Source organism: Falco biarmicus, chromosome Z, assembly GCF_023638135.1.
Source record: "Falco biarmicus isolate bFalBia1 chromosome Z, bFalBia1.pri, whole genome shotgun sequence".
Classification (NCBI taxonomy): Eukaryota; Metazoa; Chordata; class Aves; order Falconiformes; family Falconidae; genus Falco; species Falco biarmicus.
The window spans coordinates 12,398,847-12,425,162 of record NC_079311.1 but is presented as its reverse complement, the minus strand read 5'-3'; the positions used below and the strand labels follow the sequence as shown (position 1 = coordinate 12,425,162).

Here is a 26,316-nt window from a genome sequence, read left to right as displayed (position 1 = left end):
GTGAGCTTATGGCAGGATGTCCTTTTTCTTCACTCATTATTACTTCAAGAGACAGTGCAAAAGCTGTAGAAGTCAATAGATACAGGACTATCACCTCTCTCCTCCTATGAAGGTCTGGTTTCCATAGAAGGCAAGGGAATGCGGCTACAAAGCAACCATGAAAAGTGAAGTTATAAAGGAGAAAAAAAAAAAAAGAAAAACCACCCAAAAAATGGAGAGACATAAGATACAGTGGAGCCACATGAAAAATACCATCCTTCTGTCCCAGAGAAAAGTGTGAGCAAGAAAATAGAAGACGTGATATCCTGGGTGCTGTTCACTTCAGTCAGCATTGGAGTACAAAGCTTCACCAGGTCTTACTCTTTTGATGATGCACTCATAGCACATGCAGACTCATTAAAAAGTTTGTATATTTTGTGTTTCCTCTGAGTTGACATATAACTTTATTTGCAGGTTTTTCTGAAAGTATACTTCGTGTATGTCAGTTAAAAGACGTCTTACTGGTCTCTCGTAGAAATGCGTTGCCCCATCTTCCAGAAACCAGTAGGTGTAACAGTTCTCCCTCCCAGATGTGGGCTGGAGCCTGCCGTTCCTGGGACTGTGTGCCAGCTGAGCTGTCCTCAAGGATTCATCTTGTCTGGAGCTAGAGAAGAACTAAGGTGCATTTCATTTGGGAGATGGAGTGCAAACATCCAGGAGGCTCTGTGTAAAGGTAGAGACCAGCACAAAATCATTTCTGTGTACATATGTGTGCAGGGTTGAAGGGAAGCACACAGCAAATAACTGAGTGAAGGAGGACAGATCTGAACTGCAGAAAGCATGATTTAAACAGCCTGTAAGAAGTGTTGCCTATACCATTATAGCTTGGCCGTCAGGCCTACTTGTAGTTTGTAAAACAAAAAAGTGGAATTCAGAGGTTGCTTGGGTGCCATCTTACAGTGCACATCATCAACTGTCTCTCCATCTCATAAGTCTGTTCTTGGGAAGCTGCCTGCTAAAAGGCCTGATGTGCAGGTAAATTTGAAATTTCAGAGTAGAAGTGAAAGCTCTTGGCTTAAAGATAGTCAAAGTGGAAGTCACACTGCTGGTAAAACGATGATAATACTGGTTTAGCACAGTTTTATGTAAGCCCTTTAGTCAGAACAAATCTGTAAACACTGTGTAAATTCTGGCTGGTAGACAGACTATAGAGGGATGATTCATTTCAGTTGTCTTTGAACTGACTATAGCTGTTGACATGCCCCAAACAACAGTGCACAAGTCTTAAGGCCAAAACTGGCTGACATAAGCACACAGAATATAAAGACGGGCAGAAGATGGTTATGTGCATTTATGTATGGTTCTGCCATGTTCACCCACCTCTTCTAGTACTATTAGGTTATTTGTTCCCTTACACATACACGTACACTGAATTGTAAGGAGTTTGGCTTTGGATTATAGGAGGATATAAGCAAAAGTGCAGTTTGTCTGGGAATATGTTACTTGCCTCTTCATGAACTATTGTGCTGCTAGAGCTAATGCTTCCACCCCAAACTGGGGCCCTCACTGGCCACTGAGTGAAAGAACAGTACAGTTATGGCAGTCATTGTGCCAGGTCACTAAAGAAACTGAGGTGGGAACTTGTTTCTCTGAAATGATGAGTAAGATTTTATCCCTCTCTTTAAACATATTATTTCCCACTCTGTGATGTACCACATTGTTTTGCTGAATCTTTTGTGTAAACCTGTGCCAAATCACAGATTTTAATATTTGATGGGATCCCAGCACAAGGCTACAAGCTGAAGTGTTTGGATCAAGATAAAGCAGCATGGCTTGTGTTCAAGCTTTTAGATATTACCAGTGCATAAACCCCTAAAATAAGAGGCACCAAGAAACTCTGAAGATTATTCTTCTCTAGTTAAAATGAACAGTTGCATTCCGCTTGCTTTCATTCTTGTTATTGTCTCCCTTTTGCTGCCAGCATATTTGGCCAGTTCAAAACAGCCATTTTCTTTCTGACTTATTTATTAGTCATTTTACAGAATTTCACTTTTAAATGGAATTTGCCCCAGCCTGAAGGTTGTGGTCAGATGAGTGTGAACCATAACTGGTGGTTATCTTATAAAGTGCGTTCTAATACAATTTTCATCAGAATGAGTTCAGAGGAAGGCAAAATCACTTGTATTTATTGCTTTGCACTCTTAATTACAGAGGTTTAATTGCCTGAGTTATGTCTTTACTGGAACTATTTAGTAATAAAAATATAACTGATATCAGTTCTGAGTTGTTTTAAGGCCTCCTGGGCATAGATGAGTTCAGAGCTGAATGCCTCCTTGTCTCATGAGTCTAGAGAACATTTATCAAACAACACTACAGCAATAAAACAACCTGACCACAGATGTTTTGGGAGGCCTTGTGCCAGGGAATGAAGTATTGTAAGTTTGTCGTACAAACTTGAGGCTTAAATTTTGGTGGTGGTGTTACCCATATTGTACCACCAGTCCTTTGAAACCTTGCAGCATTGTCATATATGTCACAAGAAGACTCCATTTGTCCTACATAATCATAAAATCATAGAATGGTTTGGATTTGAAGGGACCTTAAAGATCATCTAGTTCCAGCCCCCCTGCCATAATATCTTGTAGCAGTAGTTTATTAAAGAACTTCTCCAGCAGCTGCTGCCAGGAATCTTGCCATTGTTTCCTTCAGATTGGTTCCATACCATGCTCCAGGGAACTTAAGAGTCACTACTGTCTTTTCATAGTATATATATCATGTCACAAATACTTTTTTTTTTCTACATCACTGATAATCAGAAACAAGTGTTTTCATCTGTATGTGTCATGTGTGTGGGCAGTGAAAGAACAGAGAAGCCATTCCTTCTTAATGAAGGATGTGTGTAATGAAGGGATAAATAACAAGAGAAACAAATTCATTCTGTCTTATTTATCCCTTGTTTTGTGGTTGCATGTAGAAACCAGAGTCTTATTGTGCTCAGTGATGTACAAAAATGCAGCAAAAAATAGTCCTTTGCCCAGGAGAATTCACTGTTTATGTGTGAGCCTGTAGGCAAGAACGGAAAAGGGGCAGAGAGAGGAAGTTTGCAAAAATATGTGCATTTGTATTCCAGGCAGCATAAAAAACAGTGGTTATAAAAAAACTGCAGTCTAACCATTATAGAGGTTTTATTTCTATAATCCCACACATAAAACTAGTTTGTCTTTTTCTGGATCAGATATTGAAGCTCCTCAGATCCACTGTCCAGAAAATATTGAGACTGAGACTCTGGACCATCATAACTCTGCTAATATCAGCTGGCAGGTACCAACAGCTGAGGATAACTCTGGAGATGAGGCAAGTTAAAATCTATACACTTGACTGGAGGCAGTCTTTCTGTAGCTAGCTATCTCATATTAGTTTTATGATATGCTAGAATTTCCTTCTTCTGATAAGCAGGAATAGAAGAAAAAATCTGCTGAAAACTTTATATCTTGAGAATTCAGCTTTTTCTGTCTTGGTTAGCATTATGCAGTCACAGGACATTCTGTATGGTGTTTAAATGCATAAAATCTCATATGGTTATGTGGTCAAAAGAAAGAATGTGCCCTTGTTTACAAGATGGAGACAGCTGCTTTAAAAATGAGCTCTTAGAATGTGAAGAAGTTTAATAAATTGTTCTCAGAAGGAAGTAAACCAGTTCATTAATCTAAAAGACTAGCAAGAACACACTGTGATAAGTAAAAACTCATTTCAGCTTCTCAAGTGAGAAAGGAAAATCTCATTTTCCTATCCAATGCAAAGATCAGACATGGGCCTTTGATTACTATGGGTTTCAGCAGTCTGGAAGTGGAGTTACACGGAAAATTGCTCCAGAGCTGTTTCATAAAGACTAGCATTCCCTACACAGGCTCAGACATGATCAAGTTACAGCAACAGCTTTATCATGAGTCAGCAGAGGAACAGTGACTCTGTGTGTGCTTGTAATTTGTTGCAAACACAGGAGATTTGCACTTGGAAACTGTGAGGTATCCCAGTAAAAGAGGTTTAAATTCACACTTTTTTTGCTGTAGCGTAGCCTTGGTCAGGTACTGTAGCTCTGCTGACACAGGGTCATTCATTGACTGTAGAAACCAAGTGCCTTAGCTCTTATTTGTAGCTGGTTTGTTTAAGCCACAGTTGTCAGGTAAACTGCTTTGTTCACATGAAACCAGCTCTTCTAAAAAGAAGTTCCTTCAGACAGTTTCAACCCATATGAAAGAAACACAGAAAGCATGCAAATGTGATTTACTCCAAATCTAGTGTTTCCTTGCCGTGCCAGAATGTTTTGAAGTATTTTGTAGTGGGCGATTGACTTATAAACATACATAGATTAAATCTGGATATGTAAGTACTTATAGCTCACAACTGTCTGCTCCAGTTATCTCCCAAGTCTGCTGCACTTGCATCTGGAGAGCTGAACTGCAGACAGAGCAGGTTCTGAGCCGGTGTAGTGTGTGATCAGTTCAATGAGACAAACAACAGTCAGTCTTGAGCTTTCTTAACGTGCAGTGCTGTAAGCTGTAGCAGGTCAAGGTCCAAATCTTGACTGAGTAAATCCCTGTTGGTATAAAGAAGGCAGTCTTGAGAGAAGGGGAGCAGAGCACTCTGTTGTGAAGTCTGCCCTCATTACTTGAAGGGGCCATTTGCATTGAGTAGGTTTGACATTGAAGGATACTGTTTTGTGCCCATTTCTTGAAACATGAGTGTCATGATCAGTAACCAGCTTTGTTTTTTAAGTAACAAGTGTTTTCCTATAAAAGGTCTCAGTTCACGTTACCCCAGCTTTCATACCACCGTTTCTTCTCCCAATTGGCGAAGTTGCCATTACTTACACAGCGACTGATAAGTCGGGCAATGAGGCAAGCTGTACGTTCAATGTCAAGGTTATTGGTAAGTGCTGGTAAAAATCTGGGGAAGAGTCTGTCGTGGTTGAAACCTTCTAATTCTGTGCAGAAAGAGACTGTGAGTCACTGTGACCTTTGTGTGTGTCAGTACAAGCCCAGGAGTAATACCATCTCCGTAAATGCTTTCCTGGTCTTGGGTCACAGTTTGCCTAGTACGCAGTCGTTGCTCTCAGATGTTCAGTTTGGGTTGTGTTTTGTTCTGTTGTTCATTCTGAATGTTAAGATTTCTCCTCACGTTGGTAGATTGAATGCTTTATTGTGTTGTCACTTACTGCCTTCATCTCAGATATGTTTGGGGTTTTTTCTTGAAAAACTCCAAGAAATTTCCAAGGTTCCCACACACTGCTGATGCAAAACATTGTTCAAGTATTTCTGTCAGTCAGTTGCATTACTCAGTAGTCCCATTAAACAAAGTTTACTCTGTAGAAAGCACACAGAATGCAGAAACCATGAGTTCAGTGGAAGAATTAATCTTGTCCATTCCCTTAGCATCTACCAGTAGCAGCATCTTAAGTGTGCACCTAATTTTGTTGTATCTTCTGATGTGAACTTAAAACTGCTGTTTCCTTGACTTCTGCTGACCACAGATTTCATTTGAGTGTGGTGGCAGTTCAGTAACATAATGTCATGCCATCCCTTCAAATTCTGCAGATGCAGAACCTCCTGTAATTGACAGGTGCAGATCTCCTCCCCCCATGCAAGCAGTAGAGAATGAGTACCCAGCGACATGGGAAGAACCTCAATTTTCAGACAATTCAGGTAAGATGGTACACCCCAAAACATGCATGCAACAGTGGAAAGCTAGGGAACTCCAACCCATTCACCCTTGATCCCTTGGAGTTTAGGACTTTTTGAGGGGATTTTTACCTATTTATTTTTAAGAACACATGATTTGGAAGATATGCCATTTCCTTCTCCATTTGTCAAGGTTGGGTATGAGCAACCCTCTTTTACTTATTGATGTTTTAGGTTGTCTTTTAACTCTTCTAGGTGCTCCACTGACTGTCACTAGGAGTCATGCACCTGGAGATCTCTTTCCCAAAGGAGAGACAACAGTTCAATACACAGCGGTGGATCCCTCTGGCAATAACAGGACATGCGAGATCCACATTGTCATCAAAGGTTTGTTGTCTTAATTTTCTGGTCAATAGTGTATGGCATATCATATCATAAAGGATGCAATGCTACTCCACTTTTTCACTTAGTCTCCACTTTTAGTTATTCCCATTTTATATTGGAGTAACTTGAAGGCAGACAATATTTGTTAGTACCAATGAATAAATCATCTAAGACTGAAGCAGCACAGCAGTGAATTTGGTCCTATAAATTCAAATTAGGTGTAAAAGCACTGAAATTATGATTCATTACACAGTAAAATTTACGGTAACAGATCCATATTTTTTTTCTCACCAACAGATGCCATGAGAAATGAATTAATAGGTGTTACTGAAGTCTTGCTTCAAATCTGTAGTTAAAAAGGAAAACTATGGGAATATTTCTGTAATGCCCTACAAAGATTGTAACAGATAGCAGAACACTCTTCAGATTTTAGAAGCTGTCTGTACCTATAGATATACTGATGCATTGTGTTTATTGGAGAGACACCTTTTCTCCACACTTTACTTTCTTCTTTAAAGGCTGAACAGTAATTTGGCAGATAAAGTATTAAGTATGAAAATTCTATTTCATCCCTGAGCTCTAGTGATTATGTCTTAGTTAGACATCTGTGTAAAAAAATGTTAGCAAAGAGATAATTTAAAATCATGCAGACTGGAATTTTGGTAATAGCTTTTAGAAAAGGTAGGTTACAAATGGATGTGCTGACTTCTCATTTACTATAAATGTTAGCAGGAGCAAGCCAATGTTTAGCATTATTTCAAGTTCTACATCACCTCAGACTTTAGTGACTCGGTGTTTATAACTATGTTTTCAAACATTCATAATCTCCTTCACAATTGGCCTGTAAAATAAATCATAAGTGAGGTTTTGCAGTCAGTTCCTCCTAAGGTGATTCTGACAAGTCATGTGTTGTTGCAGTAGTGCGGAATGGATGATACTTTCAGAATTCAAAATGTATTATAGTTTACTAGAATTGATTGCGTGAAAGTTCATGTAAAAATTTAGGTTAACGTTTTGTATTTTTTTTATAAGTACTTGCTTGAGCCATGCACCTTTGCAGAAGATGTACAGAAGGGTTTGGGGTATGCATTTCTGAGGTTTTTTAATTTCTCATATGTATTACGAATAAATTTTCTTAAGTCTTCACATTTCTGGATTTCAAAATCCAGTGGCTACGTTTGAGAATAACTACTGCTGAAAGTAACCTGCCTTTACGGAATTAACAAATAATACTTCCACAGACTTCAACAGAGGCAAGATCAGGTTGATAATAGGTACTTTTGGAAATCCTATCAGTGCTGTTTTCCTCTGTGCTTGCTTACTTCACCAATTTGATCATTATGTAAATTTTTGTATTTTTCATAGGTTCTCCTTGTGAAATCTCCTTTGAGCCTGTGAATGGTCATTTTACATGCATCTCAGATGAAGTGGGAGTTAATTGCACATTGCACTGTTCAGAGGGTTACAGCTTTTCAGAAGGATCAAGTGAAAACTACTATTGTGCATATGAGGATGGTGTCTGGAAGCCACATTATTCTCCAGAGTGGCCTGGTTGCTCTTGTAAGTCTTACTGTTACTAAAATGAAACTGAAATTCATCAAACACTATGTTTAATGAAGAAGTAAATGAAAATATCTTAGAAATTATGACTTCTATTTAATGATAACAAATCTTCTCTGTCCTCTGCCTCCAAATTGTTACAAATGCTATGAAAGAATGCCTGGAAGTCCCTAAATGTGTTATTTCAGAAGCTGTCTAAAACATAAAAATGGCAGTGAATTTTAATCCTGGGAGTCACGAAATAGCAAAGATGGCAAAGTAGACAAGGTCTGTCATTGTTTTGAATCAGTATTTGAAACTGTTTACAAACACTGTATTTTCAATAGGAATTTCAACAGTATTTGCAACTTACTGATCTAAATGCACAGTGCATTCTGTACTAACATATCTAATTATCACCAAATCAGAAGCATTTATCTATTTTCTTTGAAGCGGACGCAAGCAAAACTTCAACTGTGGAATTTACCAGCTTTGGTGACATCTTAATAATAAATGTTTTGGAGTAACTTACAAAGTCAATCTTGGCACCATGTTTCATCCACTTCCATCAGAGCAGATTTCTTCATTTCAGCAAATGAGAGCAGTGGTTCAGCTAATAAGCAAATGAGAGTTCTGTTTCAGAGCTATCTGTCAATTCAAAATCTGTAACTTGGACACTTAGGAATGTTGATTTAATTAAATCCTGGATGAGAATTTTTCATATTTAGCCTAGCAGCATTAGTAGTAAGATTTTAAATCTTAATTACTTCTCTCTCAGTAAAAAGCAAGCATGGAGTTTAGTTGACAGTTCACAGGTTTCTTCCATTATGAAAATGCTGAAATAGATATATGACAGATTTTTTTTGATGTCTGTTAGCTTTCCGAATAAAGTTGATGACTAACAAGGGTTCATATTCAACTGCATTGTCTGAGGTATGAGTGATCCATTTTCAGGAACACAACGCTGGAAAATTAGGTTGTTGATTTAAAGGCAATAATTTTTAGCTTGGTATATTCCAGTTTTAGCCTGAACGATTGTGCTTTTAGCTCTGAAACTCTTGCACTGATCAGTAAAAATGTATTTCTCCAACATTTTTCAGTAAATCGTTTTGCAAACCATGGGTTTAAATCTTTTGAGATGCTCTACAAAGCAACACGATGTGATGACAACAATCTTCTAAATGGCTTTACTGATGCATTCCAGAGTGCACTTGGTAAAATGGTAGGTTAGTAAATACTCCTTCATTTTATGTACTTTTTAAAAAATATACCTCATTTTGCTTTTCCTGGCTGATTTTATTTATATAAGGAAAATACAACAGAAACCCATAAACGAAGTGTGTGCTTTTTCAGAAGATGACAAGTCTCCTTTAAAAATACAGATGGGCATTTTAGTGTAATTCAGTCTTCAATGTGGAGTTATATAGGACAGAATTTACAGAAGCACCCAAGTAGCTTAGGGATGTGGCACTCAGATTTTCAGTAGGCTTTCAAAGAGAACCTGTACAGTTTTGAAAACTCTAGTTGTGCCCTAACCTCAGCTTTTGAAAGTTGGATGTGATTATAAAATATACATATTTTAAGTAGACTACATATAGCATATAATATATATCAATACACATGTATTCAAATAGATAAATTCCACATTTGGTGCCTAAGTCCAGGCACTTAAATGCTGTAGCAGTGATTTAAGTAATTTCCTTGAGTTTCTGAGTTCACAGTCATGGTAAGAGCTACGTGGCACTGAATTTGAAGAGGTACTGTGTTCCTTCTCTGACATGTCTCTTGCTTTCCACTCCAGTATCACAGTCTGCCTTTATAATCCGCAAGTCTGTCCTCAGCTGCATATCAGAAGCAGCAGGACTTTGAGTTGTGGTCTTAGGAGTGGATGTCCAGGCTTAGTATGATAGAATTGCATCAGAAGAGAAAGTGGCCATTTACAGATGTTTTGCAGGCCAAGGCCCATATGCTAAAAGCTTCTCTACTAACTAAAAATCATTGTTAGCACATGCAGCTAATGGACAGACTTCTGCAATTTAGGAATATATGTCAGTATCCCTTGTCTGGCTGAAAACTTACTTAGCACTTCAGGCAATTTATGACACTTGGACCTAAATATGTATTACTCACTTGCCTGGCTTCAGTTTTGTTCTCTTCCAGTAAAGTAATCTTGCCTGATTTTATTTCTGTTCCTTTCCCCTAAGAGCCAGCTACCACCAGGTTCCAGTGCTTAGGCTATTATTAGCAAGCAAAAGATAATGAAAAAAAGTTTAGTGACCTGCCGAAGCAGTTACATAAAAATGCAACAATCAGGGAAAACAGTCAAAAAGGCTGTTTTGAATAGGCCTATTCCTATTCACAAGAATTTGAAATTCTAGCAGAGATCTGTGAAGTGGGGAGGAATCAGCAGGAGCCATCTTTCCAATGGAAACAGATACAGAAAAAAGCAAAGAACTCAACTTGCTTGAAACCTTTCCGGAAAAAGCAAGAAATACAGATTTTATAAAAGATCATGCATTCATCTGTTCTTATCTAATCTCCACTGCTTTTGTAGACAGAAGACATCAACAATACCGGAAAGGTTTCTGTCAAGTTTTCTGTTCTGTGGTTTCTGTCCTTCTCAGATGATTTTCCCTGTCCTGGGAGGGGGAGAGGTGGGTATGAAGAAACAAGGTTTGAAAACCAGAAACAACGTAACAGCATTGTTGTAAACATGACAGAAATGCAAGTTACATGGCTGGAAAAACCAACGTTTTCCAACCTGTGAGCTCTGCTGATAATCTTCGGCAGAGAGAAACAATCCTGAACTTACTTCTGTATTTTGGAATTCCACATGCAAGAGTGGTTAACTGAATGGACATCTTCCCTTATAAAAAACCTTTTCTCTAACAGAGAGCTTTTATGCCTACAAGTTGCCTTCTTATTTCCCAGCTGTTATCAGTAGAACATACTTCTTTCAGCTGACCTTGCCAGGATTATAAGAGACATGAAAGTTGAAATCTAGTGGCACTGGCAGGGCCAGTGCTTTACATTGTAACTAGAAATCTTTATAAATTGCGGAGAGGGCTACCTGGTTTTATTTTTTTAATGTTACTTTTCTTTGTGTTGGAAGGTCCCATCATTCTGTAATGATGTTGATGATATTGACTGCAGATTGGAGGACAAGACACAGAAACACTGTTTGGAGTATAATTACGATTACGAAAATGGATTTGGCATTGGTAATTATTGATTGCATAAATTCTTAGCTATCCAGGTTTAACGCGACATAATTCTTTTTGTTCTGAAATACAGAATGTCTTGTGTGAAACGTTTTTTAGAAATAATTATAGAGCCCTTAAGATAGTAAGCAATTACATAACAGGTTTTATAACAATAGATACTATTCGTAGTCTGATTATGATACTGCTTCCCATATAGTGTAGAGGAAAAGTTTACTGAGATGACTTATGATAGGGAAAGGGAAAAAAAAACCACACAGAGAATCCTACAAACCAGTTTGGTTAGCCTGGAAGAAAGCAATTTTGTAAAAACACAATGTTTTGAACGAAAATACTGAAAAGGTACAATACATGATTCTGGAGATTGTTGAGAAAATGAGGAACATCCTTGATGCTGGTTCAGATCAGCACAAAACCCCCACAGTGTTAAAGCTTAAGTTTGCCCATTAGCTGTGCAATTACTTCCTGTATGCAAGGGCAGAATTTGCAGGATGACTGTGGCTATATCAGAGTGAAAGCCGTGACAGTCCTAGTGATTGCTCCCACTGTGCTTGATGCCAAGTAAGTTGTTGTTTTCAGTCCATTTTTGAACAGGTTAGTGTCTGCGTTGTACTGCTGTTGTCCTTGGCATTTCTGAGTCCATGGGGGTGCCCAGAGCATAAAGGCTAAAAACAGGTAACTTAGATTAGCTGTCTGCAGGAGGCATTTTAGCAGATCAGCATCAGAATATGTACCCTGTCATAGGACTGTGGCTCTTTTACAGGTTTATAGTGGAGTTAGTTGGTTCCTACTTATTCTTACCTTTTAGACACGCTTCACTGAGTCTGAGAGCACATTTGTTTGGAATCAGACACAGGGGGCTGCGTGTTCAGTTTGCAGTTGTCATCAGGGTAGGGATGAATACTGACGACAGCTGGATCTGACTTGTAAAGGCACTTGGAGGAAACAGTGTTGAGGCCATGGGATGTATGATCCTATTCTGTTGTGGTTCGTGTCAACCTCTTATCGGAGTTACGTTGTTGCTATTTTTCTGGAGTTTCTCGTGATTTTATACTGGAGAGGCAGAAGAAGAGAGAGGACTCTCCTCAGGTCATAAGAGACAGTTTAGAAAACTAGTTGTGGAATACTTGCACAGTATTAACCGCAAAGCTGTGGGGTTGATTTGCCCTAGTTTCCACAAATAAAGTGTAGGCTAGGTGACTGCTAACAGATAATTGGCAGAATTCTTTTCTGTCTTCATGTTTTCTTTGAAAAGAGCTAGGTCATTGAAATAGACCATGCACTTCTACATTTAGTCATTATGAAAAGGTAGATTATGTGCAATTGTTTAATTGTTTCTGGTTGAAATAGTTCTGGTGTTATAGGTGGAAGACATTACACAGGAGGTGAATTTGACTCACTATGTGTAACAGGAAATGTCTGTCAGGGTGATGCTACCAGCTTTTTCTGAGAGGGCAGATGATGGTAGAACTATTCAGGAGTTGTGAGAAGAAGATGCAGTGGGGACATGCAGCATAGGCAGTGATTTCTGTAACTGAGCAGGAGGAGGAAGAGAGCAGTATGAAGATGTTCCTGGGAGGTGAGGGTCCATGCAAGACAGGAGAAGAGAAAGACTTGCAACCTGTATCTTTTGTAGAAGTATTTCTTTAATGTTTCAGCTAACTGCATGAGATTCAGGATCTCTAGGATATCAGTTAAGTGTGAAGCTGGTTTTTTCCTTTTTCTTTAGTCAAAGAACTGGTGCAGTAGGCACTTGTGCAGAGGCAAAGCCAGCACATATCATCTGGAGCTTCAAACAGACCCCATGCTACTGGGCATGTATTTTAGAAATAAGTACAGCCTATTCTTTTCCACATGGCTTGCTTCTCTTTTTGTTCTTTCTTAATGCCTCACAGGACCTGCCGGCTGGGGGACAGCAAACCAGCTGGATTATTCCTATGATGATTTTGTTGATGCAGCGCAAGAAGAAGACTTATCCAAGCATTTCTCTGCCTCTGTAAAGGCAGCACCTGCTCGAGTCAAAAGGCATAAGCTGAATGTTCCAATGACTGACCACAAAATCAAGTTAATATTTAACATCACAGGTGAGAAAAGTCAAAATACCCTCCTTTTCCTGTTCCTTCTTTTTAACAAATGTTTTGAATATCTCAGTAAAATTTAGCCTTCAGTTCACAAAGCCTGCTGGAGATGCAGGTGATAGTTTTCTGGAGACATTCATAGCCCCGTTTCATCACAGACGTTCTGCTTGGGGGAAAGATCACAGCCTCATGCTCAAGGAGAGCATTGTGCGCATGGCCTACTTTCCACTTTCCACTGGCAAGTTTGAGTGTTGTACTCTTGATATACTCCAGAGTATACTGAAAGTGCTGACTGTAAAATCTGTGTGCTTTTTTGTATTTTCTGTTTATATCCCAGCTAGCGTGCCACTGCCTGATGAAAGAAATGATACACTGGAACTGGAAAACCAGCGACGGCTCCTTAAAACTCTGGAGATGATCACAAACAGACTGAATAGGACTCTCAATAAGGAACCCATGTATTCTTTTCAGTTTGCATCTGAACTCATTGTAGCTGACAGCAACTCACTGGAGACGGAGAAGGCCTTCCTTTTCTGCAGGCCCGGTTCTGTGCTGAGGGGGAGGATGTGTGGTAAGCTAGATTACTTACTCCTTACATGTATTCAGAATCCTTTGAAAAGCAAGGTTTTGGAGGATGTTTGCAGAGGGTTATGGTTTGACACAGTCCAGTGCTTGTGGTCTCGCAGAACAATAAACTGCAAAAATGTGCAGTTTGACTTCCAGAAGGTGTTTATGTTCCTAACCAAGGCCTGGGGAAAAAGGACACTTTTGTAACCAGGATTCCACTCCCATGGGTTAATCAGGCATATAGACACATGGTGATACACAGGAAAACAGTGCTTGGTATGCAGTCTTTTAACCCTATTAGTCTTGTGGGTGATGTGTAGCTGAGATAGGGAATTGGATTCCATTTCCTGTGTGAGCTTTGCAGTGTTCCAGAGAAATACAACATTTGCTGAGGAGCAGATCCACATTTCACATAAACAAGGTTTGACTAAATGGGGACTCCAGAGGCAAGACAGGTATGTATGATTGTGCAGTCTGAGGGGAACCCACTCTGAGGGGAACCTTATGTTTCCAATGTTACAGTCAACTGCCCTTTGGGTACCTATTTCTCCCTGGAGCATCATACCTGTGAAAGCTGCTGGACTGGATCCTACCAAGATGAGGAAGGGCAGCTGGAATGCAAAAGTTGTCCATCTGGTAGCTATACCGAGTATCTACACTCTAGGAGCATCTCTGAATGCAAAGGTGAGAACTTGGTCTACTTCATACAGCCACTTCTGTATGTCTGGTGACATCCTTTTGGATCCTGTGGTGGGACGATTGGAATGAAGTTAGCCTGTGAAATGAGGAGCAGTCCTAACTGCCCCTTCATGCATATGCAAAGAGAAAAATCCAGGTTTTCATCAGTGCTGTGGCATGCAGGATGCCTGGTAGATGTTTTAAGAAGAGTTGGCCTTTGAAGCTTTGTTGCATTTCTGTCTTCATTCTATGAGATTGTAAGCCCATTTTACAGGGACTAATACACTTAAAATAATGCCATTCTTGCCTTTGCCAATCCTCTTCCTACCTCAATCAAAGATAAAATGTTTGCATCCTACACTACAGTGCTGGGACACTGAGCACCTCAGCACCACTACTGTGACTTTTTCTGAAAAAGCAGTTGCTAGTTTTATTTCCTGTTTATTGTCTTTTCATTAATTTTGTTGATTAAAAATGAGTAACTGAGTTGCAATAAATCATCTGTGAAGCTGATTGGAAGATAATTAACTGGTTAATAATTCACAAGTGCACTATCTGTAACTTACCCCAATTCTTTTTTTTTCACTCTTTTGCTCTTTGCACCCATGAAGTCCTTCAGAGTAGAGTAAACTCTAGAAATAAAAGTTCTTGTGATGTGTGTTGTTATTTCAGCATTACTTTCAGATGTCAAGAGCCATGTTTCCTGTTGGACATTGCTTGATATTTATGAATTCTTCTGCCTTATAGCTCAGTGCAAGCAGGGAACGTATTCACCTAATGGTCTTGAGACCTGTGAAACTTGCCCACTTGGCACATATCAACCAGCATTTGGATCCAGAAATTGCATCTCTTGCCCAGAGAATACATCAACAGTAAAAAGAGGTGCAGTGGATGTCTCAGCTTGTGGAGGTTTGTAACAAAAGGGGCTAGACTTTTTTTAATCCAATTCTAAATGCTTCTAAATGTTGCTTAAACATCAGCTAGTGTAATCCAGTTCATCTGTCTGAGATTGAATTCTACTTCTGATTGAGTGTGGACCAAGCAGCATTTCCCAGCAAAATGATAGGTCATTCCCTGGTAGCTTATTTCAAATGCCTTCCTTCTGATGTCCAACATGGATTCTTTTCTAGACATGAATAAAATGAGACATGTGATGGTTACCTACATGAAAATGAAACTTTTTTTCTTACAGAAGAGAAAAGGAATGACAGGATGTTTCTCACTATTATCTCCAGAAGGGGCTTCCACATCTTCTGTACAAAAATAATGAATTTTAACAGTATTTGTTCCATCACATTTTTCAAGAAATCATCTTCAGCTGTCTTTGGGAAGCTTTGTCAGAAAGATTCCTAGAGGAAATAGTCTGCAGGGATTAATGTCCAAAAATCACTTGTCTTTCATCCTTTACTCCTTCTTGAAGGGAAAGGGGAAAAACGAGAGAGGGTGGGGGGTAAGTGTGGGTAAGGTAGTGATAAACGGGAAAGGAAGTTGCATTTGAAAGCTGCCCCCAGAGCAGCACAACAGCAAAAGGAATAGACAGAAATACTTCCCAGATATTTCCATAGTCCTTTGAAAAACCACTTCACCTAACAGCACAATTTAAATAAGCTTCTCCTAGAGTTGTGAATTCCTGGCAGGTTTCATCCTATTCCTTTAAGTCTGAGGAGGGACTATGAGGGGAAGAGAGAAAATGATCTGAAAGAGTTGGGGGCAGGTAGGGTGGCAGTGCAAGTGATCACTCCAAAAAATTTCCTTTTTTTCTTGCAGTACCATGTGTTGCAGGGGAGTTCTCTCGTACAGGTTTGACACCTTGCTACCCTTGTCCCAGAGACTACTATCAACCAGACCCAGGAAAGTCCTATTGCTTGTCTTGTCCCTTTTATGGAACAACAACTGTCGTTGGTGCCAGATCCATCACAGATTGTTCAAGTAAGCCAAATTATCTCTGCTGGAGAAAGTGAACAAACGGAATATCTAAAGGATGACTGCCAGTAGTCTTAACAGAAAACATCCCACTGACTCTCCTAACAAATGCAGACCTTCCATTTCAACCAGTGAAGTTCACAGATGGTTTTGCCTACTGGTTGTTGCCTCTGTGTTATGTAGGAGTGACAGTGTGATACATGCCAAGGCTCAGTAACGGTGTATACATATACAGAGTGTGGATACACAGACACACACACACAGAGCATATTTACTATATAGATACTATACAGAGTTTTATATATATACAAGTATGTATATGCATGTATGTGTGTAAGTATAAATACATATAAAACATATTTTATGTGTATACCCACATGTATGTGTCTTAGAAACATATGTGCTTAAAAATATATATTTGTAAAATATATATATTCATATATACTATGAATATATATGGTATATAATATAATATATATATAAAATAATACTATGGTTACTGTAAAGTTTGCTTTTTATTCCCATAAATTCACTTTCTTCAGCATATCTTTAGATACATTACTAACATGCAATTATTATGCCTTCACAGAACAGGAACATTGCCACAGAGTGTTGTTAACAACACTTTCATATCGTTCCTCTTTAGGTTTCGGCTCTACTTTTTCAGCAGCTGAGGAAAGCGTAATGATGGTACCAGCCTCTCCAGAAAATATCAGCAAGCAGTACAAAGTCAGCAGTCAGGCAAGGACAAAATATATTTTCCGATGTTATCTCAAATGAAAGAAAGAGTGTCTTATGCAACAGGATATGGCTATGGCCTTTTTAAATGTAGTCATTACGCTGACTATTTCCTGAAGAGATGAGAGCGATGATCATGAGGGGAACACTTAAACTCTCTTCGTAATCATAGAAGCACTCTCACTGAACAGAGGAGACTGCATCAGCTATTAGCAATCTTAAATTCTGGACTTGAAGCCTTCACCTGATATATGAAATATTTATCACACTTACAAAAGAAATGTAAACTCCATGGAGGAAGTTCAGCTAGTCTATAAAATGTAGGTTGACCACACTCAGTCATCCAATGTCTTCCATATGCTGAATTCCAGAAAAATGCTACCAGGCTTCTAAGTCCCGGTTGTAGAATCTTTGTCCTACTTACTGCAACACAGATACACTTGAGAGGAGGCAAGCGGAGCTCCCTTCTGCTGCAAGTACCCAATTTGAAATACAAGCAAGTCCTGATGAGAAAAAACTGTAGTGACATTTGCCAGAGATGCTCCCTTACCCCAGCCATCGCCCCCCCCAGCCTGTAACTCTGGCAAGACTGCTTTGTTTGAATCTGAAGTTAGGAGATGGTATAAACAGAAGCAAAGTTGACTGATGATAAATTTGGCCTGAACCATTATATAACACATGGACAAGTGACAAACTGATCTCCTGTGGCTTTAGTTGACCATTTACTGAAGGGCTTTGGTGAATTCAGATTTGCTACATTAGAAAAAACAGTGAAGTTTGCCACCAGCTCACCTGATGACTAGCAGCAGGAAGTGATGAGCCAGTGTAAAAAGATAAGAAGTGAGAACTCTCATAGAAAAGCATAGTATAAAATGTCACCTGTGAATCATAGCTAAGACAGTTCTAAAGAAACAACTGTGATGATCACATTTTGCTAAGTAAAAGGTCATTTTAAAATAGTAATTCAGATTCCTGGTATTTTTCTGTAGAAGGAAAGAATGGTTGGTTTGCTGAGGAGGCAAAGAGGAAGAGCTAGAAGTTAATGCCAGTGACTTTTTTCCCAGCTTTCCAAAGTGACTATAGGGCATGCAGTTTAAAATTAGAATATTTTGTTCTACCTGTATTTCCACCTTTACTGCAATTGCATCGTTCTTGCCTCTGGCAGGTCTTTCATGAGTGTTTCCTGGAACCATGCCACAATAATGGGACATGCAAACAGTTGGGAAGTGGATATATCTGCATATGCCCACTTGGATATACAGGTAAAAAATTGAGAAGCAGGTGGAGGAGCTAACATGTCTCCATGCCCTTAACATGAGCAAGCATAAAGGAGCAAAACATTTCAGTGCAAGAATATAGCCTAACTAATTGGAATCTCCACCACAGATTTAACATACATAAGCATTACAAAAAGGAATAGTTTCTCATGTTCTCACTGAATTATATTGTGTTTAGCAGAAAAGGATTTTGCATGGGGTTTCTGTTAGTGGAGTTAGTGGGTTTGAAAATCCTATCACTTGGCAATATTTACAATTAGAAAAAGCTGGGAATTTGCACTCTAAATGGCTAATTCCACCAGATCTGTCTGTACTCCTCTTCAGTGTTAACTTCCCAGTTGCTTCAAAGCAAACAGGTGATTTATTACTCAGCTACTATCAAGAAGTGATCTCTGTTACTTGTGATAAGTATTAAGTGCCACTGTCTGGAACTGGTAAGTCAGTTGCCCAGTGTGCATCATACCTTTCTAATAACATTTTATCTCAGGTCTGTGTTAAAACACAATCTAAAAAGAAGATATTAAACCTGAATGTCTGGTAGCGTATGCAACTAATGCATCGTGTTTTCCTAGTAGTCATGGATTCTGTGTTTCTGAATAATTTCAAATTTTGTCTCTCTATTCTCAGTCCTTTATTTTGCATTCTAGGCTTGAAATGTGAAACAGAAGTTGATGAGTGTAAATCATCTCCTTGTCGCAACAATGGAATGTGTAAAGATGGCATTGGGACCTTTGTTTGCCATTGTCAACCAGGCTATTCAGGTAATCTGTTTCACTTCATAGCTCTTCTTCAGACAGGCATTGTTTCTATGCCCAGTAGATAACAAAAAACACAAGGGCTGTATAATTCCACAGATGTGGAATTATAACAGGAAAGCAATCTCATTTACAGGTTAGAGCAAGGTTCCACTGTATGTGAACAGGGTTTGAAATAAAAGGATGAGCATTCAAGGACAGTCGATGTGCATGTGTGTGCCTGTATGGCTTCTGTTTTGTGACAGTTCTGGAAAGAAATGAGGTTTGGGGAATTAGTACATACTCACAAGCGAAGTGCTTATGAGACTGAATATGGCCTGACTAGACAGATCATTTACACAGTTGCTTTACGGCAGCCCTGTGAGTGAGTGGAATTTTTTTAGCTTTTTTCTCTCTGTTTTTAACTCTCACTTGTATGTACGTTGAAGGTATTGAAATCTGTGCAAAAACTGGCATGCTTGAGTACTTTCCCAAAACAGCACCTAATTTCTAAATGTTGAAATAAACTACTGAGGAGATAACTTCATGTGATTAAAAAAAAATCTCTATTTTTTCCACCAGAAATGGTCTCCCTCCCCTCATTTTTCGTGTTTATGGCTATACATTTGTCGACAGCAACCCATGCTGGATATTTTTTAAGCTTGAAGGCAAACTATGAACTTCACATCTTTCACATCCCAGCATCTAAATAACACAGCTGATCTCTGTAAATGTTTGTAGTAGTGCAGTTAAACATGGAATTTTACCGCCTGCTCTTGGAGGCATTTTGTTATGCAAGCAGTATGGTGCTGTTCTGTCTTCCACGTTCAGTCACTGCACCATTCAGACCTTGACTATGTCTTGATCATGCCTTGTAACCCTTGCTGTTTGAAGGTCTCTTGTGTGAGGAAGACATAAATGAATGTAGCTCCAGTCCATGTTTGAATGGGGCCCATTGTGTTGATGGCAAGAACAGTTACCGCTGCACTTGTGCAAAGGGGTTTGCAGGTACACATTTCTCTGTTTAAGTCAACCCTCACTCTTTCAGACCAAAAAAGATGTCTTCCTTCCATGTCTAGAGTATTTCAATCTCTTTGCTATATATTACAGTTGATATGGATGTCCTAGATTCCTTAGGTTGATCTCATCTCTCAGAGTCCCTGTAGCGTAAGTGTGGCTTCAGAAGTAAATGTCTTTCAGACATTTCAGACTTTCAGAAGTAAAAAAAATTTAGTAAATGATTGATCTTACTGATTTTGTCATGAACATACTGTGTGATGTTGAGGAAAGAATAAGGACATTCATACGGGTGCAAATTGTTATGTTTAATTTTATTTGGAAAAGAAAAATACTATTACAGTAAACAAGACTATTTATATTAAAACTACTCTTCATCCTCATACTCTGCTTCCTACTGCTTTCCTAGATTTATGTAACAGCTAGGCATATCCATTGATTATCATGTTGCCAAAGAGCTACACCCTAAAATCACAACGCAGTTTTTTCATTCTGCAGTGCTTGTAACATAGAGCCTCTTGTACAGCAGAAATCCCAGAATCATGTGTTTTCTGGCTTTCATTTTCTGCCTTTAGAGTTAAGGTTCCAGCTAAATGTCTTTTGTAGTAGCTTTTCATTAGTAGCTCAAAACAGTTTCTCAGGGGATTTCCTGATTCAGCCCAAATTACTCATATAATGGACAATATCCATTTAAATTTGCCACCATTTGCAAAGTGTTAATTTCTACAATTGCAAAGATTGTTCCTGTAATTCTTCTATGACTACTTAACCTCAGTTAATGAGTAAATCCCAGACCTGCAATGGCTATTCAGAGCAGAGCTGTGACTTTCTTCTTTTCTTCTCAGGTGCTCACTGTGAAATGGAGGTCAATGAATGCCTTTCAAACCCGTGTCTTAATAGGGCTATTTGTGAAGATCGAGTTGGCAGTTTCTCCTGCAAGTGCCTCCCAGGTTTTACTGGTGTCTTATGCGAAAGAAACATGGATGAGTGTCTCAGCAGACCCTGTAGGAATGGAGCTACATGCAAAGATGGTATCAACAGCTTCAGGTGAAAAACAGATGTATGATTAATGTAATACAATGTGGAAAGTCAGATCTGTTGTGGTGCTTCAGCCTTCTTAGATTTCAGCAAAGCATTTGGCAGGCTGATCCAGTATGAATTGTCCCCTTACGGGCACTAAAGGAGATTTTAAAATGCAGGAAAATAAATCCTCATGTCCTCACTCTTAAAAAATTCCAAGATAGACAGCAAAGAAAATATACAGAGTTTGAATTGTAAGCATGGTAGAACTGCATGGTTTTAATAATCATCTTCCAAAAGAAATCCACTTTCCCAAGCCTCAAGGGCTTGTCTTGCTTTCCACTAGAAGAATATGTGATGATGAGTTATGTATCTGATAATATTACATTTCTATACCCTAGAAGACAGGGATATCTGTACATATTGAGAATATAGAGATTAAAATACGAATGCTGATGTAATCTTCTGAATATTTATTATATGCTTTAGGGTATCTGGACTCCAATCAGAAGTTACAAATACCAATAGAAGTGTCATATCCTAGGTCACTGCAGAGATAGATGTACCAGCTGTTACTGCCTGGGGTTAATAACTCTCTCCCTCCCCAAAGCCCCAGAAGTTGTGGTGCCTTTCAAAAACCTTGGTTTTCCAAGTACCAGAAGTTTTGGTGCCTTTCTACTGCCTTGGTTTTCCCTCTATGTAAGCATACCTGCCTGAAAAGTCAAGTACCTCTTGTCTATAATTCTGTGGACCTAAAAGGCATGCTTCACTCACGGGATTGCAATGATTGCCTCTCCCAATTTCATATGAAGAAACTCAGGCACTTTGTTTAAATATTGTATTGTCTTTATCAAGAAGAACTACTACACAGCTAATAGAATACAAGCATACTTAAAGGATCAATGAGAATAAAATGCCATTAATTCTGTAGTATCTCTGCTGTTGATATTTTATTTTTTTTTAAGTATATGTCATTCCCATTGGCAGATCTGACCTCGTGGCCAGGATTCTTTGTCATGACAGTAGCCACCTTTGAAGTGTGCTTTTTTCCTCTGTAGGTGTCTGTGTGTGACAGGGTACACAGGACTAAACTGTGAAGTGAACATCGATGACTGTGACTCCAGTCCCTGCTTAAACCAAGCCACCTGTGTGGATGCCTTGAACTCGTACATTTGTAAATGTCCCCCTGGCTTTACAGGCAGCAGGTGTGAAACAGGTACACAGGACCAAGTGTCAGAAAAAGGTGGCTTGACTAAGTCTCTGGGCAAGATTTGCACTGGCTGGGCTGGTTTCATACAGCTTTGCCAGAATACAGCTCGGGTGGGGGGACTCTCAGGGGCTGAGTGGAAGCTGTGTGACAGCAGTGTTAATACATGTAATTGCAGACTAGTAACAGCATGTGTGCTATGTCATATTTACATTCATTTTTCTAAGGAACAGTTCTTGCTTTTATTACCTGGTGGGTCTGTCAAGTTTTATTTGTATTTGCCATGTATATTTGAGTTAATTAGCTCTTTCTGTTTCATGTGTTCCATGTAGGGGTTTGCATCACAGGGTCAGAGATTAGTATGTGGTAGTCTCGGCTTTAGAAGTTGAAAAGACATAAAGTTCCCTATGGTTGAGCAAAGTAGGTCACAACTACTGCAACTTGCTAGATGATGCTGGAGTTATGCGACGCAGCCACAAGGCTCAAATCCATTTGTCCTTTAGTCACTCCATGAAAATGATGAAGTGTTACACTAGTAGCTGGTGAATCTTTAAGCAGAGGCTGAAGAGCCCATGTTGGTTTTACAGAGACAGTGGAAGGCATACAGGTCAATTAGACTTGCTATCTTGTTTTAAAGTTTAATAACACCCAGCTTTCAGGAGAGGCTGCATTTGATAGGTGTACATGTAGTATCCTTGTAAAGCATGTCACTCTGTATTGAAGAGCAGCACAGAAGTCCTGTTCCATACCAGTGCAGTGTATTTCAGTAAGTCCAGAACAGGAAAAAATCTTGTGGGTTTGGTGTTTTGTTTTTTTTTTTTAATTAGACTGTTGTGAATAAAATGGAACCAGCTGATCGCATCTCTTTGGGTTATTGGATGGCAGGTGGATATGTCATTTCATTGATAGTGTACTGAAAAGCAAGGTTCATGTTCTGTGTTTGTTAGATAATCAGCTTCTTTTCCAGTCATTTGTCTTCAAACCCTGTGTGTTTTCTAGACTCAGAAAGTTCTATATGCTGGCTGATGTTAGACTGCTATACATTCTGTCTACATCTGATCAATTTAAAGTGAATAACTTTTACAGATGGGTTGCAATCCATTTTATTGCATTTTCTTAGATTCAGTTTGATTCTTTTTTGTAGGTTTTCAGGAATATAGCTCTGAAAATTCTTTGTCTTTGTTGCAGAACAGTCCTCTGGTTTCAATCTTGATTTTGAAGTCTCTGGTATCTATGGGTACGTCATGCTTGATGGTGTTTTCCCATCTCTTGGTGACATCACCTGTACATTCTGGATGAAATCCACTGACACTACAAACTATGGAACTCCCATTTCTTATGCAGTGGAGAATGGAAGCGATAATGCATTTCTTCTTACTGATTACAATGGGTAAATCACAGTTTTGCTTTTCTGTAGCTTACAGATGTGTTGAATTGGTAAAGGAAGTGTAGACCAGAAGTCTGAATATCAGCCTTGCCTACTTTGGAGTAAAAAAACCTGCATCCAAACTCAATGGCTGGAGTTGTCTCTCTGTTTTGTTTTTCTCCTTCGTTTCCTTCACTTTTTGCCAAATAGAGTAATGGCAAGAAAGAGAAGTTTAGAAAGCCTGGCATTTTTGTCTGGACTATGTTTACATCATATTTGAATGACACATTGAGACAATTATTTGATAAAATGGAGCTCAGCACTCAGAGTACTTGTAATGTGACTCCAGACACAGGGGTGGACCCAAGGGGCAAGTGTAAGAATCCATTATTCAGCTGTGACTAGAGTCTTGGTATAAAAACACATTACTTATTTCACCATGCTTTGGATATGATAACCGTAACTTCTAAGTTCTTTGAGAGACACATATCTTGTACGATGATCTTTCAAGAGATATTTCTTGTATAATGTAGACAGAGTTACTTCAGCAAGTAACATTTCTTTTGAGTCATGTGGGACAGGCTATGCTTTTAAAGTTGCTGTGTGCAAGTGAGTATGCTTTCATCTTCCTTCCATGCAGCTGGGTTCTTTATGTAAATGGTAAAGAGAGGATCACAGACTGTCCTTCAGTGAACGATGGTAACTGGCATCACATTGCAGTCACATGGACGTGCACAGATGGGGCATGGAAAGTGTACATTGATGGAAAACTGTCTGATGGAGGCAGCGGGCTCTCTGTTGGCTCAAAAATCCCTGGTATGCTTTATTTATATTACACCAGATCTGTTGCCTTCATTCTGTTTTTATTGCAGAATTTGCTGTGCCTGCAAGGAAATGTTTATTTTGGTGGTTTTAGTATGTTTTCACATTTTCAAAGTTTATGCAGGGCTCACGTTTGCTGTTCTTGTTTATGAGAACAGTTCCCTCACTGAGCCTTGCTGAAGGCAAAGTGCACATTTCTAAGGCAAACTAGTAAGTAACTTGTTTGTCAGAGTTTAGTCCAAAGGAGCCTGTGCTGAGCTAATTTTGGAATGCTTTGTGAGAACAGGTTTATCATGCAACAGACTTAACTGGCATTTCCCTTACAAATCTGTGCTCAGAATTGATTGACTTAGCCTTCTCCTGTCACTTTCAGACATGTTTTTAAAGTTATATTTGCATTTTTTCCTAACAAGGAAGATTTTGCTATTTCATTGTTTCCTGTGATCAGCAGTCTTTCCAGTAATATCAAAGGTATGAAACGGGATACCTTCAGCACTGAAGAGTTGTGAAAGGCCTGACATTAGATTGCTGCAAAGAAATTCGGTTTTGACAGTGTTTTCATACTACCACCATCTGGATTTACATAAAGTTTCAGAAAGCTACCATATTAAAATAAAGAATAAAATAGTGAAGTTTTAGTCTGTGTACTTTATGCTTGCCCCATCTTTCCCAATTATATTGGATTTATCTCTAGAGATGAGGCCTAAGTCTGCAGTCTTGATTACTTTTTGCCCTTGTCCACACACCCTGTGACATACAAAATGCATGCCCATATCATCTGTGCTGCTGGTTGAGGAGAGGAAATTGAACCTGTGTGGCATGTCAGAATGTTGACTGTCTAATCACCAATGTACTTCTGAGGATTTTGAATCAAATTTGTCCTATCTGACTTTCTACATTTTTGTTTAAAGCTGGAAGTGCAAGCTAGCATTGTAAAGTATGCCCCGCCTGCTCAAAACTGCATTTGCATTGCTCTGTAATATGCTTCAAATACTGAGCCTAGAAGTGGTCTCTTAGAGGCAATGCCATTCCTGAAGTAGCCACGTGAATTTTCTGCTGTCATCGGTATGAGTTTAATATTAATGTTTATTTGAGAATCACTTACAAATTGTTACGCTTACTTACCTCAGTCTAGTATAAAGCTTCCCAGAGGTTTTTTCTGAGACAATTTGTTGAAGGTGCCTGGTCTCCTGCACTACAAAATCTTAGCAACATAGAGTAGCAAAAGTTTGGGTTTGCTTAGTTTTTGATCTTCCTATGGAGTTCCCTGCTGTAAGGCTTTGTTTCCCATCCCTGGTCTCATTCTCTCTGAGTCTAGGTGGTGGTGCACTTGTACTGGGTCAAGAGCAAGATCAGAAAGGAGAAGGGTTCAACCCAGCTGAATCTTTTGTGGGCTCCATCAGCCAGCTCAACATTTGGGACCATGTCCTGTCTCCACAGCAGGTAAGTGGAGCTGGAGCACAGGGCTCTGAGTGTAGGATGATTCCAGATTAGCATACTGGATAGACCTCTGTTCCCACCAAAGTGTGTGGGGACCAGATGAAGCTCTGGTTTAGGGTAATAAGCTTAGCATAGTAAGTAGATAAGATACCTTTAAGCAAAACTAGGTGTGATAAAATAGCAGTCACCTTCTATTTTAACTGAGCCTTCCTGCATTATGTAACTTTGAAATGAAGGTGTGCACAAAAGCTGTCAGTCCTCTTAAAAGAGGGAGGAAACCCAATGAAACAAGCTAAGGGCTTATTTTACAAGTTATGGTTCCCTCATCCTGCTGTGTGAAGTCACCTGTAAAACTTCAGAAGAGAGGCATCAGATTTTCTGTCAATGCATTAGACACTATGAAAAATCAGACCTGTATGGTCCCAGGAAAAGTCTGAATGGGCAGCTTAAATGACTGTCAGGCTACTTTTATTCAGGTACCAAGAATAAAGTTTGGCACTAAATTTTCACAGAGGTAAAAGACTAGTGAAGATCAAAAGATGTGTGTGAGTGCAGTGATCCCTCAGCTTCTCTGGGAGACAAGCTTCAATGTCCAGCTATCTTCAGAATGAGGGTTTTTTTCATTGTAACTAGTTGGGTTCTCCCACT

General features: G+C 39.2%; 1 protein-coding gene across 1 annotated transcript in view; it reads left to right on the top strand.

Annotated features, from left to right (window-relative positions):
- Window positions 1-26,316, top strand: part of SVEP1 (sushi, von Willebrand factor type A, EGF and pentraxin domain containing 1) — a 128,742-nt gene that overhangs the window by 51,925 nt on the left and 50,501 nt on the right. The window contains exons 7-28 of the mRNA XM_056325171.1: window positions 515-712; window positions 3,215-3,333; window positions 4,779-4,908; window positions 5,574-5,681; window positions 5,913-6,044; window positions 7,407-7,601; window positions 8,681-8,802; window positions 10,693-10,801; window positions 12,697-12,885; window positions 13,217-13,450; window positions 13,969-14,130; window positions 14,872-15,033; window positions 15,892-16,053; window positions 16,694-16,788; window positions 17,951-18,047; window positions 18,710-18,823; window positions 19,691-19,804; window positions 20,659-20,860; window positions 21,892-22,049; window positions 23,229-23,430; window positions 24,047-24,222; window positions 25,547-25,671. Of these exons, the coding sequence (XP_056181146.1) occupies window positions 515-712; window positions 3,215-3,333; window positions 4,779-4,908; window positions 5,574-5,681; window positions 5,913-6,044; window positions 7,407-7,601; window positions 8,681-8,802; window positions 10,693-10,801; window positions 12,697-12,885; window positions 13,217-13,450; window positions 13,969-14,130; window positions 14,872-15,033; window positions 15,892-16,053; window positions 16,694-16,788; window positions 17,951-18,047; window positions 18,710-18,823; window positions 19,691-19,804; window positions 20,659-20,860; window positions 21,892-22,049; window positions 23,229-23,430; window positions 24,047-24,222; window positions 25,547-25,671 (3,305 nt within the window). The remainder of the gene's footprint in view (window positions 1-514; window positions 713-3,214; window positions 3,334-4,778; window positions 4,909-5,573; window positions 5,682-5,912; window positions 6,045-7,406; window positions 7,602-8,680; window positions 8,803-10,692; window positions 10,802-12,696; window positions 12,886-13,216; window positions 13,451-13,968; window positions 14,131-14,871; window positions 15,034-15,891; window positions 16,054-16,693; window positions 16,789-17,950; window positions 18,048-18,709; window positions 18,824-19,690; window positions 19,805-20,658; window positions 20,861-21,891; window positions 22,050-23,228; window positions 23,431-24,046; window positions 24,223-25,546; window positions 25,672-26,316) is intronic.